The sequence below is a fragment of the Amblyomma americanum genome, chromosome 5 (assembly GCF_052857255.1).
Source record: "Amblyomma americanum isolate KBUSLIRL-KWMA chromosome 5, ASM5285725v1, whole genome shotgun sequence".
NCBI lineage: Eukaryota > Metazoa > Arthropoda > Arachnida > Ixodida > Ixodidae > Amblyomma > Amblyomma americanum.
In genome coordinates, this window is record NC_135501.1 from 136,367,038 (window position 1) to 136,382,579 (window position 15,542).

Below are 15,542 nucleotides of genomic sequence, written 5' to 3' on the forward strand. Positions count from 1 at the left end.
GTTCCGCCTTAGTGGTATGAGTATGACGCCATAGCCTTAATGGGTCAGTGCCCATATATGCGTAATCGGCCATTCTCTACTTTGCATTTATATATCCCTGGGAGATATACCACTCCTGAAGCAGTGGTGCCACTGCCCTGTGATGGGAGGTGCTGCCACCGGTGGGGCTTTTGTGCCCCAGGTTGTTTTTTCCCGAGCAACCTCTCGTGACCAATCAATAATTTAGCTGCCGCCTGTCATGATGGGCAGGTAGTGACGACGTCACAATGTCACGTGACATAGGTGGCCACCTCACGGCCGACGACGCCGGCATTTCTGCGACACAGGCGCTTAACGCTTTACAACTGCCTACTTCGATGCCGCTCAGCATGCTGCTGCGATCGGTCTGTGCGGGAAGGTCCGGCGTGAGCCTTCAAGAATTGGCGACGCAAGAGTGTTCGGCCATGTTTGGCAAACCCTGCCTTGATGCCAGATATCGAAGGCAATGGCGCAAACGCATTACCCTAAGGAAATGAGATTTAGCGTTTGGGTCACTGCCGTCATATATCAAAATGAATTTTCCTGACCGTAACCTAACCAATAGCCCCCAGTTTACCGCCCCCTCCTAGTGGAGGTCACAGTTGGGCCTTCGACAGCTGCAGCTCCGTTCTGTCTGCATGAAGCTGTCGTGCGCAGCAGCTCAAAGGGCAACTATGGCGCTTTTTTACTGCATTAGCAGTAGGTAGTAGTGTCATTTCGCAAAATCTCAGCGTTGTCGGCGTTCTGTGAAGCCTAGGAGAAAGTGGAGAGAATGATAATGTGAGAGCGGCACATCAAAATTGGTTGCGTGCCCAATGGTCTCACAAGAAATACTGTGACAGGAACAGCAAGAAGCGGCAGTTAAGGGTTGGAGATTGTGCTCTCATTCTTTTGCCGAGCCGCCACAATAAACTGCATTTGTTGTTTCTGGAAAAAAGAACGACGTGGATTATTGGATCGACTTGGGCCACTCTAAGAAGCTCTTCCACATCAATATATGCTCAAACGATACGAAGAACGTGCGCCCCAAGAGACCGTGCAGGCGTTATCTTTTGTTGTACTCGTACAAGGTGACATGTCCGAATACGTAGGCGCTGCATGATTGCATGAGTCGTTTGTAAATTTCCGGAGGGTAATGTCCAAAGTGCAGTGCAACTATCCGGAGTGTTGGCAATGGCTACCTGTGCAAATGTAGTTTAGGAGTGTCTGTGAGTTGTTTATTTCTCTTCGTTTTTCGGTTATGAGTTGTTCATGTGTGAATTTTCACCTTTATGATGCAGACGTGCTTAAAGTTTGTGTCTGATGTTTTGTACGGTTTTTATTGTCCCTTTTGCCAGATGTATAATGTTTGATCCCATGTTCTTTCTGTGTGCGTCACTATGTGCCTCCATGTGCCACTGTGTAAAGTGCCTTCGGTGACTTCAACGGCGTGTAACCTGTCCGTTTACCATGAGGACATTAGTGTTGTGTGCACCAACGGCAGTTTTTTCTATGTGGAAAAAACTTTTTCGAAGGGGGGGGGGGGGGGGCATATGTGAAGTGCACAACCAATCATCGGAGGATTTCTGAACGCGCTGCGTCGACAGTGGCGCATCGGACAGCGGAGCGCTGCGCGGGCCAGCCCCGCTAGCGTTGCGCATGCGAAGGGTGTGTGCGAGGCGACGGCGACAAAGAGCGTGACGAGCACGAGGAGCGGAGAGCTGATGTGTCAGAAACCCGAGGTGCAGAGAAAGACAGGACAGCGGAGATCGGGTGATTCAAGCGTGAAGCTGGCAGCCGTCGGACGTTGGGTGCTGCCGTGGCCTCCCTTGGATCACCGACGCAAGCCTCCTGCGTTCCTTGCAAGCGTGGAGGTGGCAGCCGATGGACTGAGGGTCCGTGCGTACTGCCGAAAGGCGCTTGATCTTGGATAGCCTGCTTTAAGACTCTGGCGTTTCGGGCCGCCGTCGACGGGATCTAGCTACGATTCTCCTGCTGCTGCCAAGTTCTTCGGGCTGTTGACGGGAGACCACCGGCGTCTCCCTGTGTTCCTCTCCGCTCCTACTACCACCTGGCTCCCTTCCGCCGCTTCCTTCGACGCAACGCCAGCGACACGTCGCAGTTCATCAACTCGCGTTCCGTCCTGTCTACTAGGCATCCCCGCTTCACCTGGGACACTCAGTACCCGATGAACTCTTTCCTTTAATCTGTAGTTTTGTACGCGTGTTGAGTGAGTGTTTTTTCTTGTTTTCTTTTCCGTTTCGTATTGGCTCTTTTCGTTTAAATTATAAATACGGCTTCGTTTTGTTTGATCTCTTGTTCGAATCTGCACCCGATAGCGTTCCCCTTCGGGGACGCGCTACCAATTCGCGACAGATATGCATGGAGAGGGGAGCAATGGAGCTACAGGAGGCTGCTGACTCCGCCGTCAGTTGCGTGGGTTTCGCGAAGGTCGCCGCTGACTAGTGGGCTGCGTCACACAACCGTCATCGTACTCCTAGCGCAGCTGACCTAACCGCATCCAACGAAACACAAGAAGGGCTACGCAACGTGTTACAAACGTCTACAAAAGTATATGGTAATTTCTAGAAGAAATCTATTTCCAGATGTTCTGTAGACAATAAGGCAAAAAGAGGTGTTATATGCCTGTTAAAGCTCTGCCAAAAAAGATCTGGTAAACTTCTTTGTAAGAACTCATTAAGAACATATATTTAGACATTTTTATATTTTGGAAATGGCTGCTTATATGAAGCCTATGGACTCAAGATCAGTATATATGCTATATATTTAGAATTCCCTAAAATCAGCCAGTGGTATTTCATTACGTTTAGTGCTCATGCTTTCTTTAGAGCATGCAGATTTTGTTTGCTGAGCTATGTGCAGTATAGCTCGAATTGCAAAGAGCAGGCAGTGCAGTATAGCTCGAACTGCAAAGAGCAGGCAGCTGCCCTTTGCAGCATAAATACACATGCAAATGACGTAAGAAAACCCGCTTCATCAGCCTCTGCCATATATATAGTTTCATCAGTTTCTGCACAGCGGTGGAGCTTGAAACCAGCATAGTTGTAGAAATTGTCTCGCGCTCTACTACGTACCGTACGTCCGACGCGCGCTCTATATTGCTCTTATTGTATATCGACTTCGAAGAGGGATGCTATTTGCAACGTTCGTTGCGTGGACATTCTTGCTGCCCTAACGACCGTGCGCAATTATCCTATGCTAATTGGTGCTGAGTCATGTACCTGACAATGCTCAGTCGTCACTAATGACTGAAATAAAATATGCATAAAAATTCATGATTGGACCTCGGTTCACTGCGGCGTTAGTTCACATCTACCGACTGTGTCAAGTGCTTGGACGTACATGCAAAGATACGTTCGGAACAAATTGCTGTTAAAAAACCTCGCTAAAACGTTCCCGAGTAAACTTCTCGTCAGAGAAATTTTTAAAATGCAAAAATTAAAAAAAAAATAAACCTCTTTTGTCAGTATGTTTTTAAAACGTTTGTGAATAAACCTCTCTTGTCAGTATGTTTTTAAAACGTTTCAATTTAGAGTTAGACGTTGCTAGATGTTTGGAGTTGTTTGAAGACGTTTTATATATAAGTTGTGTGTTTCGTGGGATCAATCGGAACGATCGTTAGCAAATTTCTGACCTCCATGAATTGTACTGATCGAAGCTTTCACAGTAGATTCTCCTGAGCCTTCTGATTCTTTGTACTGAAATTTCGCATCTGCAGGGGTCGTTTTAATTGTATTAGCGCAAAATGAATTCTAAATTTTCCCATTTCGCAGCCTCAATTAATAGGGCCGATTTCGATGCACAGCCTTTCGTGTGTAACGTCACGAGGTGCATGACTGTCGGCATTCACTGAAGGAAGAAATTTCGGGCTAGTTTGTTTTGTCATTTCAAGCAATGATTGAAGGTGTCCCTGGCAGTCGCCAGCTTAGCCAATCAACGTATGCACAATGTTTCGTGCATATGCAAAAAACTAATCGCAAGGAATACTGTGTGATAGTGAACTCAATATGTTTGGAAGTCCGCTGGAGTTGCCCATTAAGACGCAGAAGGCAAGCAAAGACCTCAGGGCTATTCGCGCTTTCATCAAACGACGAAGCCACAGTGAAATCAGTAAATGTGGGTGGCGCCATCTATTGATAAATGTTGTAACAAAGTGTTGTCTAATTGGCGGGAACAGCGGCCTTTTTTCCGATGTGCCGAGAACTCGGAGCGTTAGACGTAGTAAAATCAAACACTGCCCGTGTAGACTGAGGGAGTTAATTCTAGACTTCATTTGCAATTTTATCAGGAACAAAGTCACCCTTTCACGCAGAAAAAATGCTGGCGGTGTTCGAAACGTTATTTATCCCTCATCGCTCCCCCCCCACCCCCCCCCCCCCCCCCCCTTCCCGTCTTGTTTCCATTAATATTCCTCTTCATTGTTCTCCAATATGCCTTGTCATAGGTGTCAAGGGCTACGGCCTGTATGCATCACATGCAAAACGTTATAAAAAGGCCAACAAAGACAAACGCATAGGGCATGGTTTATTTGCTTTATTGGAAGGAAAAAAAAACATGCCACTTAACCTTGTCCAAATGCACAAGTTTGAAGTGGCCCTGAGTAAAGTCATTAACATACACAATAAAACAGCTCATACCCTGTGGACGGTAGGCACTTTTATGAGCTGAAACTTGTCCCTTTACATCGGCATTTAGCCCCGCTGGCACAAATGCCTTTTGATTTTCACAGTTTTAAAACACGTCACTTCTTGAACAATGCTTGAAGGACGTTTGCACGAAGTACCTTTGGAACAACTCGTATGGTCAGTGAAACTCTTGTGCCCCTTTGTAGCACGGCTCCCTGTTTCACTGAACAGGCATCAATATTCTTGATGGTGTCATCAATAACATCTTCTTTCCGAGGCTCAATGCCATGCAGGTACTCGGTATACATTGCACCGCTGGTTATCAGGAGGCTTCGTGGTTCCAGCAGAAGGGAGCCGATGTGAGTGTTTGTCGCTGAACCCTGCACAAATGTTGTAAACTTTTACATTGCATACTGTCATGTCTACCCACAGTGATACACATTGAACAGATGTGCATTATCAAGACATACCACGACACCGACATGCAAGGCTACAAAGGTCATGACAGCTCTTGCACCAAGCAGGCTAATTACTCAATGATGTTAAGCTATCAAATCCGCAACCAGTGGGCTCTCCATACATGAATCGCTCAATCCCGTCCACTGCAGCATTAGCCCAATGTTGCATCCCTATAGTCATCATCAGCCACGACCTACCACAAAATTTTGTTCTCGTCCCAGTAAGCTGAGTACTAGTTTGCTTTTCTTCACATTAACTTTTAAGCCTACCAGTGTACTTTGCATGTTAACATCCTCAATGAAGCACATCAATCTACTGCTTTAGTTAGGCTGGTTTATTGTTGGTTTAATGACCCAAAGCGACTCAGGCTATGAGGGACGCCGTAGTGAAGGGCTCTGGAAATTTTGACCACCACTGCTTTAGCTACTTTAGGAAGATAATGTCATCAGCAAATTAGAGTACACAATAAAATAATAAAAAGCATCAGACTGCATCAACTCCAATGCATTACGCACATAAAAAAAATGTGATGCCTGTAAATGTTGCAGTGAAGTCAGAGGGAGCAGGTTAGTTAAAATGCCACTGATATGTGTGGTTATAAGTGTACTACAAGAACATTCAACACCATGTTATACCGAGAACATGCTATAGACATCACATGACTCTTGATGACAACTGTGATATGTGCACTAGCAGGACTAATGAAATAGAATATTCATTATGTTTCACAATCCCAAATGCTCATCTTCACAACAAAATTCATGTTCACTTGAAGTAGTGAAGCCGAAGCACATTACCTCCATGTCTCCAGGAAGCTCGCAGGTAGCGTCTTTGCGTGGGGTGTAGAAGTCAATGACAGTACTTGAGTTGAGAGTGATATTAGTCACCACCGGGTAGTACAGGGGACCGTCTTCATGAGGCTATAGTACAGGAGAAACATCACAAAAATCATCAATGCTTCGGCGTGTGGCTGAAAGCTTTTTCATGCAATGCAAAATGTGATCAGACGGGAAGTGGAAAAATGACTTCTTTTTCATACCGCTGATGTCTGTTTTATTTCACATAGTGTAGCACATCACACAGCACTTAAATATTCCATTAATCTGGCCATCTCAGCCCTCAGATAGCATGCGACAAGTACTAGTGTTTAGCTTTACTTTGCTAACAAGAATGTTGCTTGCAGAGGCCTATGTGCCTTTTAGAATGTCTGGAGTCATCACCTAGACCTTTAAACAGGCTATTTGGCACAAGCTGAACCTCCTGCTGTGGCCATGAGTCCACCAAGCACATGCATACTAAGTGCACAGCGCAGAACAAAAATTGGTGATTACAAAATCAGCTCACTGCAACCTGCATCAAAAGCAGGAGAATGCCTTACATAGATGTATAGGCGAAGAGCCGCAATGGTGCCCCAAGCATTAAAAACAGCCAATTAATGCACAGAGTTATGAATTAAAACTGGCAATCTACTTCATTCAATAACAATAAATAGCAGCTAAAACGTTTATCCACCAAAGGCAGGAACCACAAGGTGGTACAAAACAATGCTCCCATACCCACCAAGATTCCTTCGCCAGGCTTGTACTCATTGACAAGGACGTGATTGGGTAACTTCTCACCAAACACTCCGAGGCTAGCAACTTTGGCAGAAATGTCTTTCAGCCACTGCACCGAAAGGGGAAAAAATAATTATCAGCAATAACTGTTGCAATGACTTAAAGTACCACGGCACTACACATGCACCAGAAGGTCAATGCTGCTGTACAGTATTTCGATTGCCTGCAGGCAAATATCATTCAATCACTCAAAGATCATTGAACAAACAGGTTAGAGGAAACCAATGTGCAACAGATTCATTCAAAGATATTTAATTCAATGAGATATTCAGATCATTCACGGGATAATAATGTCAGCAGCCCATGCTTGTGCATTGCATGTTGGTTAGGATGGAAATACAAGTCAACAATCCATTGTCTGGAGCCCAGTAATGCCAAGCTGGTGGCCACTGAAGTGCACATCCATACATGGCTGCAGTAGGTTTTAACTTAAACATAATCTGATGTTGAGTGGTGCTCATCTCTTTCTTGCTTCCTGGTGCCTTTGCGCCGTTTTAGCGTGTTCATGCAAAACCAGCAAGCCGAAACGCTTACCATTGTTCAACACCTTGTGAGATAATCTACAAGCCCACTAGCAACTTGAAGCAAAAGTTACCTCCTTTCTATAAGATTTTGCTTCCCTTTCCATTGTCCGCTGAACTCATTTATCCCGCAGATCAGAAGCACTGTCGGAAAGGTTTAAATGAAGACAGTGAGATGAATGCAGCCGTTTATTCGCATTTACAGCTTGCAGCGAAAAAGCCAGAACGTTTCGCCTACACTAGAATTTCGTATTGTCATCCACTGTTATGCTGTCAATGAAGCAAAACAAACATATAGCAGACAGTTCGACAAGCACAAGAAAACTGCTAACAGGGGTCTGTATCAATAAACCAGCGTCATCTATTTCGCGGTTTAGTTTTGGCATTAGCAGAAAAAGTTACTTGCGGCAGTGCTTCTGGAACCATGCCTTTCGGATGGGGCAATCCACCTGGAAAGGTTAAAGCAAGGATAACATGGCAAACTCAGTGCCTGCAACGAGATTCACGTTCTGCACTTCGAACCCTGCGTTGATTCCCTACGTACCCCAGTTCTGAAGCCTTCTGTGCGCAAGTTGAACCCATTTAGGTTTTGGAGCATCGTAGACTTTGTCGTAGAAGTATTTCTCCTCGAACTCCGTGATGAAACCCGGGACATAGTAGACTCTGTCAGGTAACTGGAACGACACAATGAAAGAGCTCAACTGCGTGACTTGCAGCAACAAACGCAACGCTGATCGACTCAGCAATGGTTTGTTCAAGCAGATGTTAGGTGTTAAGTGTCATGTTTCAGACGTAAAATTGTATTGTGGTTCGGCAGAGCAATTCATACCGATGCGACGCGAAATTTGTCGAGATTGCCGGCGGTGCACACGGGCGCTGCCATGTTTTCCGAAAAGAAATGACTTCGACTGGCTTCTGTCCCCGTAAATGACTACAAAAGGTCACGTGACCAAAGTTAACCAATCGCTAGCCGCATGTGTCCGTTTTGGTTTTCGCCCGAGTGGGTCTCTGGCTATTGTGTGTGTGTGTATTTTTCTGCCGTGGAGACTACGATGTCTCGAAAATAGTCGCCGTTTCCCAGCTGGAAAAAAATAGGAGAGAAGGCAGGAACTCCTGGTACGTCGCATGCCAGCTGAGATCAGCCCTGTTCCCCGCTAGAAAGGGGAGATTCGAATGTGATCCGCTTCGTTAGCAGACGCGCGTCAAAGGTCGCCACTCCGTGCGCCTGTGTGCTTTTGTGATCCGGTGGTGCGGAATGTGTTGGGTTGCTGACAGTCTCCCAAGTGTGTGTGCCGCGTCGTTTTCGCAGATTTGACAGTGCGGAGCGTTTTTTTCCGAACCGCCGAGATGGTTGTGAAGAGACCCGGCTTGGGCGATGCGCCGCAGCCGCGAACACGCCGGCACCACTTCCTCGAAAACGTGCAGACCAAGACGTTCACGCCGTTGGAATACCAGGTATACGATCGGATCGGGCAGCCTTGTTCACTGCGTGTTCTTTTACATTGTTTTGAGTTCACTGAAACTTTCTCTCGATAGATCCCCGCGAAAATGCTCGTGACCATGGCCCACGTGTGGTACATGACGTCGGGGTGTCAGGGCTCGTGCTTTGACACTCAGCTTTCAGAGTTTGGCCCTTGAAACTTGACATGTTGGGGATGTTGGTGTGCATACCAACTGCCTGCAGGAATAAATCTTTTATTTTGGTTCAGCGCGTGCCTCTGTGCTGGCGCTGTCGCTTATCCAGTTTGCTGAATAGACTACATTGCATCACCTGAAAACGCCAATGCAAAGTATCTGCCTGCAGATTTACGGAGTGCTTGACTGCCCCGTGACATTAGTCAAGGATTTCCTGACGTACTATTGTGTGCAGCCTCCACTTTCGCTAGCCAAGGAGGTGCTATGAGAGACTTGCAACGTCGACCAGTATGCATACATTTGCCCAGACACCTTGCGTCCATGCATATTGAAAGACACTCTTTGTACCTGCCATTATTCAAGTTAATTGTCACTAGTCCACATAGTTGTACGTTTTTGTCTGTCAGACACATCTGCCTTTGCTTTACACTTACATCTTGCCTTGCGCTTTTGTGTGAATGTGGTAATGGTGGACAGTGCCATCTGCAAACTTTGGAAGTTTTATATAACGTTTAGGTTTGTCAGGGACTGAGCTTGGACTGCCCCAGTGTAACCTTCAAAAAGGCTGTGGATGCGTGCTTTTGTAACACCATACTCATATCATAAATCACAATGTGTTTTGTTTTGCAGCTACTTGCGATTCAGGAATGTCGATAAGTTTCAGAATCTTGCCTGCTACTTCTGGGTCAGTTGCAAAGAGACCAATGTTGGATAGAGATGTTACGCATTTGCACAGACACCTCGTGTAATTGCATGCTGCGGCGTGTTGTCATAATTCACATCCCCTGTTAACATTTACTGTAACCATGTAGATTCATTAGGGGATGCTGTGCAAGCACAGACAATCATATTAAAGAAGCTTTCAGACTTCATAGCCCCAGTGGGGCAAAGAGTTCACAGCAACATCCATGTTGAGCAGAAAGAGTTGACATGGCCATAGGCATCCCCTCTTCAAAGAGTTTTCTAAACATGCTCTTGTCATTCAAACCTTCACGTGAGAATTTAGTGAAGTGGTTGGAAGCATTAAATAAAAGTGCTTTCATTGCAGTCTAGTTTGAAACATGAGCCTGCATCGTTGCTTTCTTGCCAGGTCGAACTGCTGGACACTGCAAAGCAACAGAACTCCATTGTGTTCCTGTCATCAGGCAAGACCTTTATGGTAGTCATGCTTGTGAAAGAGCTGGCTTCTCAGGTTCGGCCGAGCTATGCTTCTGGCGGCAAGCGGGTACTTATCCTGGTTCCATCAGGTGAGGGAGACTCTTCTGGTGCTGCGAGTGTGGGTTGCAAGACGAAGGCTCTGTGCAGGAAATGCATTTAAGGCAACTCGGGAGGTTCTTTGAACATTTTGTTGAATTGACGATCGTGGCAGTATATTTCTTGGACTTCCTTATCTTAGTTGTGATGGATAGTTTTTCAGAAAAGGAAAAGAACAACATATGTATAAAACAGCAAAAACCAAGAAACCAAAACAGGGTTTCGACCAAAGCATGCTGTCACAGATACTGTTGCAAAACCTCTGATGTGTGTGTTACTTGGCGAAACTGACGACTATAAGTGACACCTTTAATGATTATTTATCTGGATAGAAAAACAAGCTTGAAGTTTTTCCCTTCAGGGGACTTAAAGCGAATATAGACGGGCATGGAGATTGTGACACCACATGCAAGGTTGCCCACAGAATTCGCCTCTACTGCGACCACGAAACAGGAAAATATTAAATTAATTTGTGCCAAGGTGCCTCGATACAGTGTTCGTTTCAAAGGTGGTGGCATTTACACCGTATTGCGGCATAGGCTGATTTAGCAGCACCAAAATATCTTTCCGGAAATTGGCATTCTCACGTTTTCGAGGCACAAGAACTTCCGATATTGCTTCCAGGATTAAAAATCTTATTTCAGAACAAATTTTAGAAAATTTCTGTTCATTGCAAGGGTCCGTGCAATCCCTGTGGCTCAAAATGGCTTCTCCTGACCGAACTGTGGATGTTACCACAATCTCTGGCTGCAGCATTTGACACGAACGATCAGAAGAGTCCCGAGAACCTACTGCGAAAGTTTGCCAGAGTTTGCCTTTAACTATCACTGCTATAATTTTGTGTCGTGTTCTATCAAGAGCTCCTTTGAAACCTACATGTTGTATTGTCCCGACATGGGCAGGAAAAGGAGCTGAGACTTGGTGGCTGACAAAAAGCCAAGCCAAGGAAAGCCCATTTATTAACAACGGGGGCTCTTTGTACTGGGTAATCTCATGGAACGCACAGGGTAGAGAACATAATGCAGCCGACACAGGAGCACACTGGCGTTAAAAGGCATGCTGTCACGAAAGTCATCAATGCTTTCATCGAAATTCACTGTCTTTTGGCGTTGTCGTATCACCGTGCATTTTAATTACCTTTCTAACCTGTCCACAGTCAGCATGCCTCTCTTGCTTTCTGCCAACTGTCACGACAAAATGCATCAACGAAGTTGTGTGGCTGGCTGTGAGCCGGTGCTGTGTTTAATAAGACAGTGCTGCTTTCCCAGAAATGTGCCTGGCATGTTGGTATGAATGTTACAAAATAAAATGCATCAGCCATTTTCATGTGCCGCGTGGTAATTTTAAATGACTTTTAGCTTCTTAGTGCTCTGAAAACCGCTCTCATTGTCTTTTTGTGTGATCTGTGAACTTATTTTTTCATCAGTAACAGGCAGAGAACAGTTTTTTATCAGGCCAAAACATTGGCCCATTGGTGGTCTTCCGAGTTTATTTGAAGCCAAGCACTCCTGGAGGAAAGGAAGAAAGCGTGAGAAATGTACACAAACATTTGTGTTACATGGGGTGTAATTTTTTCTTGCAAATTGCTTTGCGCTGAGCAGTGAGAGTATTGTAAGTAATGAAAATAAGTTGCTCGCCCAAAGCTGTAGGCCTTACTTTGTTTGCAGATGTTTTGGCATGCTTTGCAGGAAGCTTGTTTGAGCCCCCCAATACATGTCCAGTGCAAATTGTACTTAATTTATAATGAGCATGAGAAACATGGCACGGTGCTAGTTCATAAAATACACTGGGTACTCTGGTTCAAAAGACACAATTGATTCCTTGCAGCCGAGTCCGGTGCCCGGCACCAAAAAATGATGGAAGACTACACTGACCTCAAATCCGTCTTCATCAGCCACCTCGGCGCTGGCAACGGCAACCAGCGTGTCGACTTCCCAAAGCTCTTTCGTGACCACCATGTGCTTGTGCTGACGGCCGCCGCCTTTAACCAACACATTGGCGAGGCAGACGCCGACATTGCCGAGGAGCTGTTCGACCACGTCAACCTCGTCGTCTTCGACGAGTGCAACCAAGCACTGCGCCACATCGAATTCGAGCCTGTGCTAAGCTTCGTGCTCGACTATGTCATCGAGGGCCGTCTGAGCCTTCTGGGGCTCGCCGCACCACTCGCGACAAAGAAGCGACAGCGCCCCTCGCTGCTGGAAGCGGAGATCTTGGAACTGGAGGACCGCTTTGAGAGCATTGCCTGTACATCAAGCGAGCTGACAGTTATCGGCAAGTATGGAAGCCGGCCCAGGGAGGTGGTGGTGGAGTTTGCCTCATACAGCTGTGGCGACGATGGCGAACTGAACAAGAACCTGGAGACGTCCCTGCGGTTGCTGGATGAGGCGATGGAGTTTCTCGGCGGTACAGAGGAAGGTCGGCTGGACGAACGGACCAAGGCGGCACTGCGGCAGGCCCAGCGGTACCTTGTCGAGCTGTGCTACACGCTCGTCACCCTTGGGCCCTGGTGTGCCCGTGAGGTGGCAGACCTGTTCCTCAAGGTAGGCCATCCTCTGCACTGGATGTCTGGTTTGGTTTATGGGGGGTTTAACATCCAAATGCGACTCAGGCTATGGGGATGCCATAGTGAAGGGCTCTGAGTTGCACAGCAGTACACAGGCCTCTAGAATTTCGCCTATGTTTTCATGCCGAGAGACTGTAGTGATTGAGCGAGGTTATGTACTCTCCTCACAAGGTGTTTCAGAGCCCCTTTAAGGGAACTTTCTTGTAAAATAGCTGGGTAGTCCATATTATAACACCTAAAGACTACAGCTTTTATGGACCCCATACGAAATCTACAGGAGGTGTTGAATTCCCACTCCATGACTGCATGTCGTAACAGTTTTTCTCGTTTTGCATCTGGCCGACTGGCATTTCTTCTGCCGGATCACAGCCTTGTGCTTTGTCCTCTTCCACGCTGTCTACAGGAGGTCTCCCAAGTAGTGGACACTCTGGGGCCCGCTGTGAGCTGGTCACGCATGGCTCTGCTCGTCGTTCATACGGTGATCCAGCAAGTGGCACGACTCACCGAACCCTTGGCCGCGGAGCTTGAGCCGAGTGATGCCGCCACCCAGCCAGCAAAGTTCCGACACCTCCTGCGCATACTGCGAGAGTTCAGGCCACAGCAGCAGCCACAGCAAGGTGTGTGTCACTGTCAGTGCACTGTTCTGTCTGCCTGTGATCCCGTTGTACCAACCACGCTAAAGCACCTTTGTACTACTCACTCCTAGCGGATGTGTGGGAGATGGTTCTCCTGAGCCAGCTGTTTCCTTTAATCTTGGTATCTCCTGTGGATTCTACAGGCATTTGATCATCCTTATCAATGAACATTTATTCTGTCAATCAGCTGCTTTGTGGCCAAGTTTCTCCAGTGCAGTCTAAGCTTAATTTGTTTTAAGGTGTGACTGATGTCTCTGGGACCATATTTTATGCAAAGTATGCTAGCTAGCTTTGAACAGTCAGCTCTCAATAATTCAAATTCAAAGGGGACCAAAAATTTGTTCAAATTATGCACTGCTAAAAATAAGGGGAGACTTTTGAACTTTTAGGAAGGATGATGGACTTATGGTACTAATTAGCCAGTGTCCATTGTGTGAGGATCTCTAAGGGCAACAGCATTCTTGAATAGCTGTTATGAGTGCATACCATTGGCTGATGCACATAGTAACTGCCAGAGAGCAAATCATTGTTACTCTTATTTGTGTTTTATTATTTAGCTTTGTTAGAATTCACCAAGTCTTTATATATATTTTCCAAGTGTTCAAGGGTGCATTCAAAGGTCGCCAAGTGTTGCGAAAAATATCCAAGCCAGATTTTGAGCACTCATCTTTAACTTTGTCCACTTTGCTAAAAAAGGTGCAAGCTATAATCAAATGTGCAGCAATGCACCAGTGGCGCAGAACTTAAATGTGATTTGATGAAAAGAGGCCTTCTTTCCTTCCTCTGGGGCACCCATGACAGTAAATTGCATTCATGTTGGCTCTGACGTAAGAACCAATTTCTCTTCTTGATTCGGCAAATGCGTGCCTTTTATACCGGTGCACCAGAATGCCAGGCACACTTGTCTCCTTTTGAAATCCTGCTGTCTATTTCTTTTAGGTAAAGTAGGAACTCAAGTAATGATGTTATGTAATTCAGATATGATGCATTTTACTGCTACTATATGCTCTTCTTTGATACCCCAGTTCCCTTTGTGAAGCGTCATTCACTAAGAGTTCAGTTCTTGTGATTTACCATATGAGCCATGTAGTCTTGGTGTACTGCGGCTTATTTTGTTGTGCACATTCTAGCAAATATGTTTGATCTAAGTGGGGCTGACTAGCATGTTTTCTGCTTCCCTTTTTTTCTGTATCATTTTTCTTCAGACACTGCTGCCAACTCACAAGTGTGCGAGGAGGATGGCAAGACATCTGTACAAACCGAACAAGCCGTAGTGTCTTCTGCCCAGTCTTCAACGGCCTCAACGTTGGCCTGTGATGCTTTGCAAGCATCAGCGGTGCATCCTACTCATGATGCTGAGAGCTGTGTTACTGCATTGTCTGATGGCATTGAAGAAGTGCCCACGTCATCGCCAGAAAAGAAAGCAACCCTCGATGCCGGTGGCGGCAGCATACTGTGTCAGACAACCAGGGACGGTACAAAAATCCCGGTTACTGTGCCCCATGACGCTCCATGTATCACTGTTTCATCACCACCAGTAAATATACCAGTGCCAGAAACTCCTGCCCCCACTGGTGCCAATGCATCTTCAAGCCGGCCAGTAGGTGGCCATCACCGAGCCGACCTTCCTGACGATCCCAATGCATTGTGTGGTATTGTGTTTGTGAGGCAGCGGATCACTGCCTACATCTTGAGCATGTGGCTTTCCAAAGTGGCGGCGCGCTTCCCGGATGAGTATGGTTTCATCACTCCCAACTTCCTGGTGGGCAGGACCACAGCTTCATCTTCGTCGTCACTGGCGGCACCCGGGAACGCGAGCGGACTGAACTGCGACGGGAGTGCACGCGGCTTGCCAAATGCTTTGCTGACCGCTCTTGGGATCCAGCGGCAGGAAGAAGTGCTCCAGAAGTTCCGCTCGCGGGAGTGCAACTTGCTGGTGGCGACCAGTGTTGTAGAAGAAGGGATTGAGGTCAGTGTTTGTGGGCAAGCCACCTCCCCTTCCCCCTTTGAGTTCTTTTTTTGTTCTCTTTGCGATTTTTCGATTTATATTCTTTTTACATCTGCAAAAAAATACTACTGCTTAAAAGCGAACTTGGTGTGAACTTGGTTGATTGTGGACGTGCTCTGCAACTTTCAAATGGTAATTGTTCGTGGTTTGTTAGGCCGTGCGGCAGAATATCAAAAATAGTCTTGAACGTGCAACACAGCCACAA

The 15,542-nt window shown here is 46.4% G+C and overlaps 2 protein-coding genes across 3 annotated transcripts in view; one reads left to right on the forward strand and one right to left on the reverse strand.

Annotated features, from left to right (window-relative positions):
• Nucleotides 1-4,528: 4,528 nt before the first annotated feature.
• Nucleotides 4,529-8,168, reverse strand: LOC144132726 (putative RNA/DNA demethylase ALKBH6). The gene is made up of 6 exons (XM_077665334.1): nucleotides 8,069-8,168; nucleotides 7,784-7,913; nucleotides 7,642-7,688; nucleotides 6,663-6,767; nucleotides 5,900-6,022; nucleotides 4,529-5,023 (listed from the first exon to the last, which is right to left on the reverse strand). Exons 1-6 carry the CDS (start codon nucleotides 8,120-8,122, stop codon nucleotides 4,760-4,762), a joined length of 723 nt encoding a protein of 240 aa, XP_077521460.1. The 5' UTR covers nucleotides 8,123-8,168; the 3' UTR covers nucleotides 4,529-4,759.
• A 58-nt stretch (nucleotides 8,169-8,226) lies between these two features.
• Nucleotides 8,227-15,542, forward strand: part of Dcr-1 (Endoribonuclease Dcr-1) — a 62,609-nt gene continuing 55,293 nt past the window's right edge. The window contains exons 1-6 of one of the 2 annotated variants that reach the window (XM_077665336.1): nucleotides 8,230-8,355; nucleotides 8,549-8,694; nucleotides 9,965-10,121; nucleotides 11,956-12,671; nucleotides 13,098-13,311; nucleotides 14,535-15,298. In XM_077665336.1, the coding sequence (XP_077521462.1) occupies nucleotides 8,587-8,694; nucleotides 9,965-10,121; nucleotides 11,956-12,671; nucleotides 13,098-13,311; nucleotides 14,535-15,298 (1,959 nt within the window). In that variant the 5' untranslated portion in view covers nucleotides 8,230-8,355; nucleotides 8,549-8,586. Of the gene's footprint in view, nucleotides 8,695-9,964; nucleotides 10,122-11,955; nucleotides 12,672-13,097; nucleotides 13,312-14,534; nucleotides 15,299-15,542 lie in introns of both variants that reach the window. The other variant, XM_077665335.1, reaches the window with a different exon arrangement.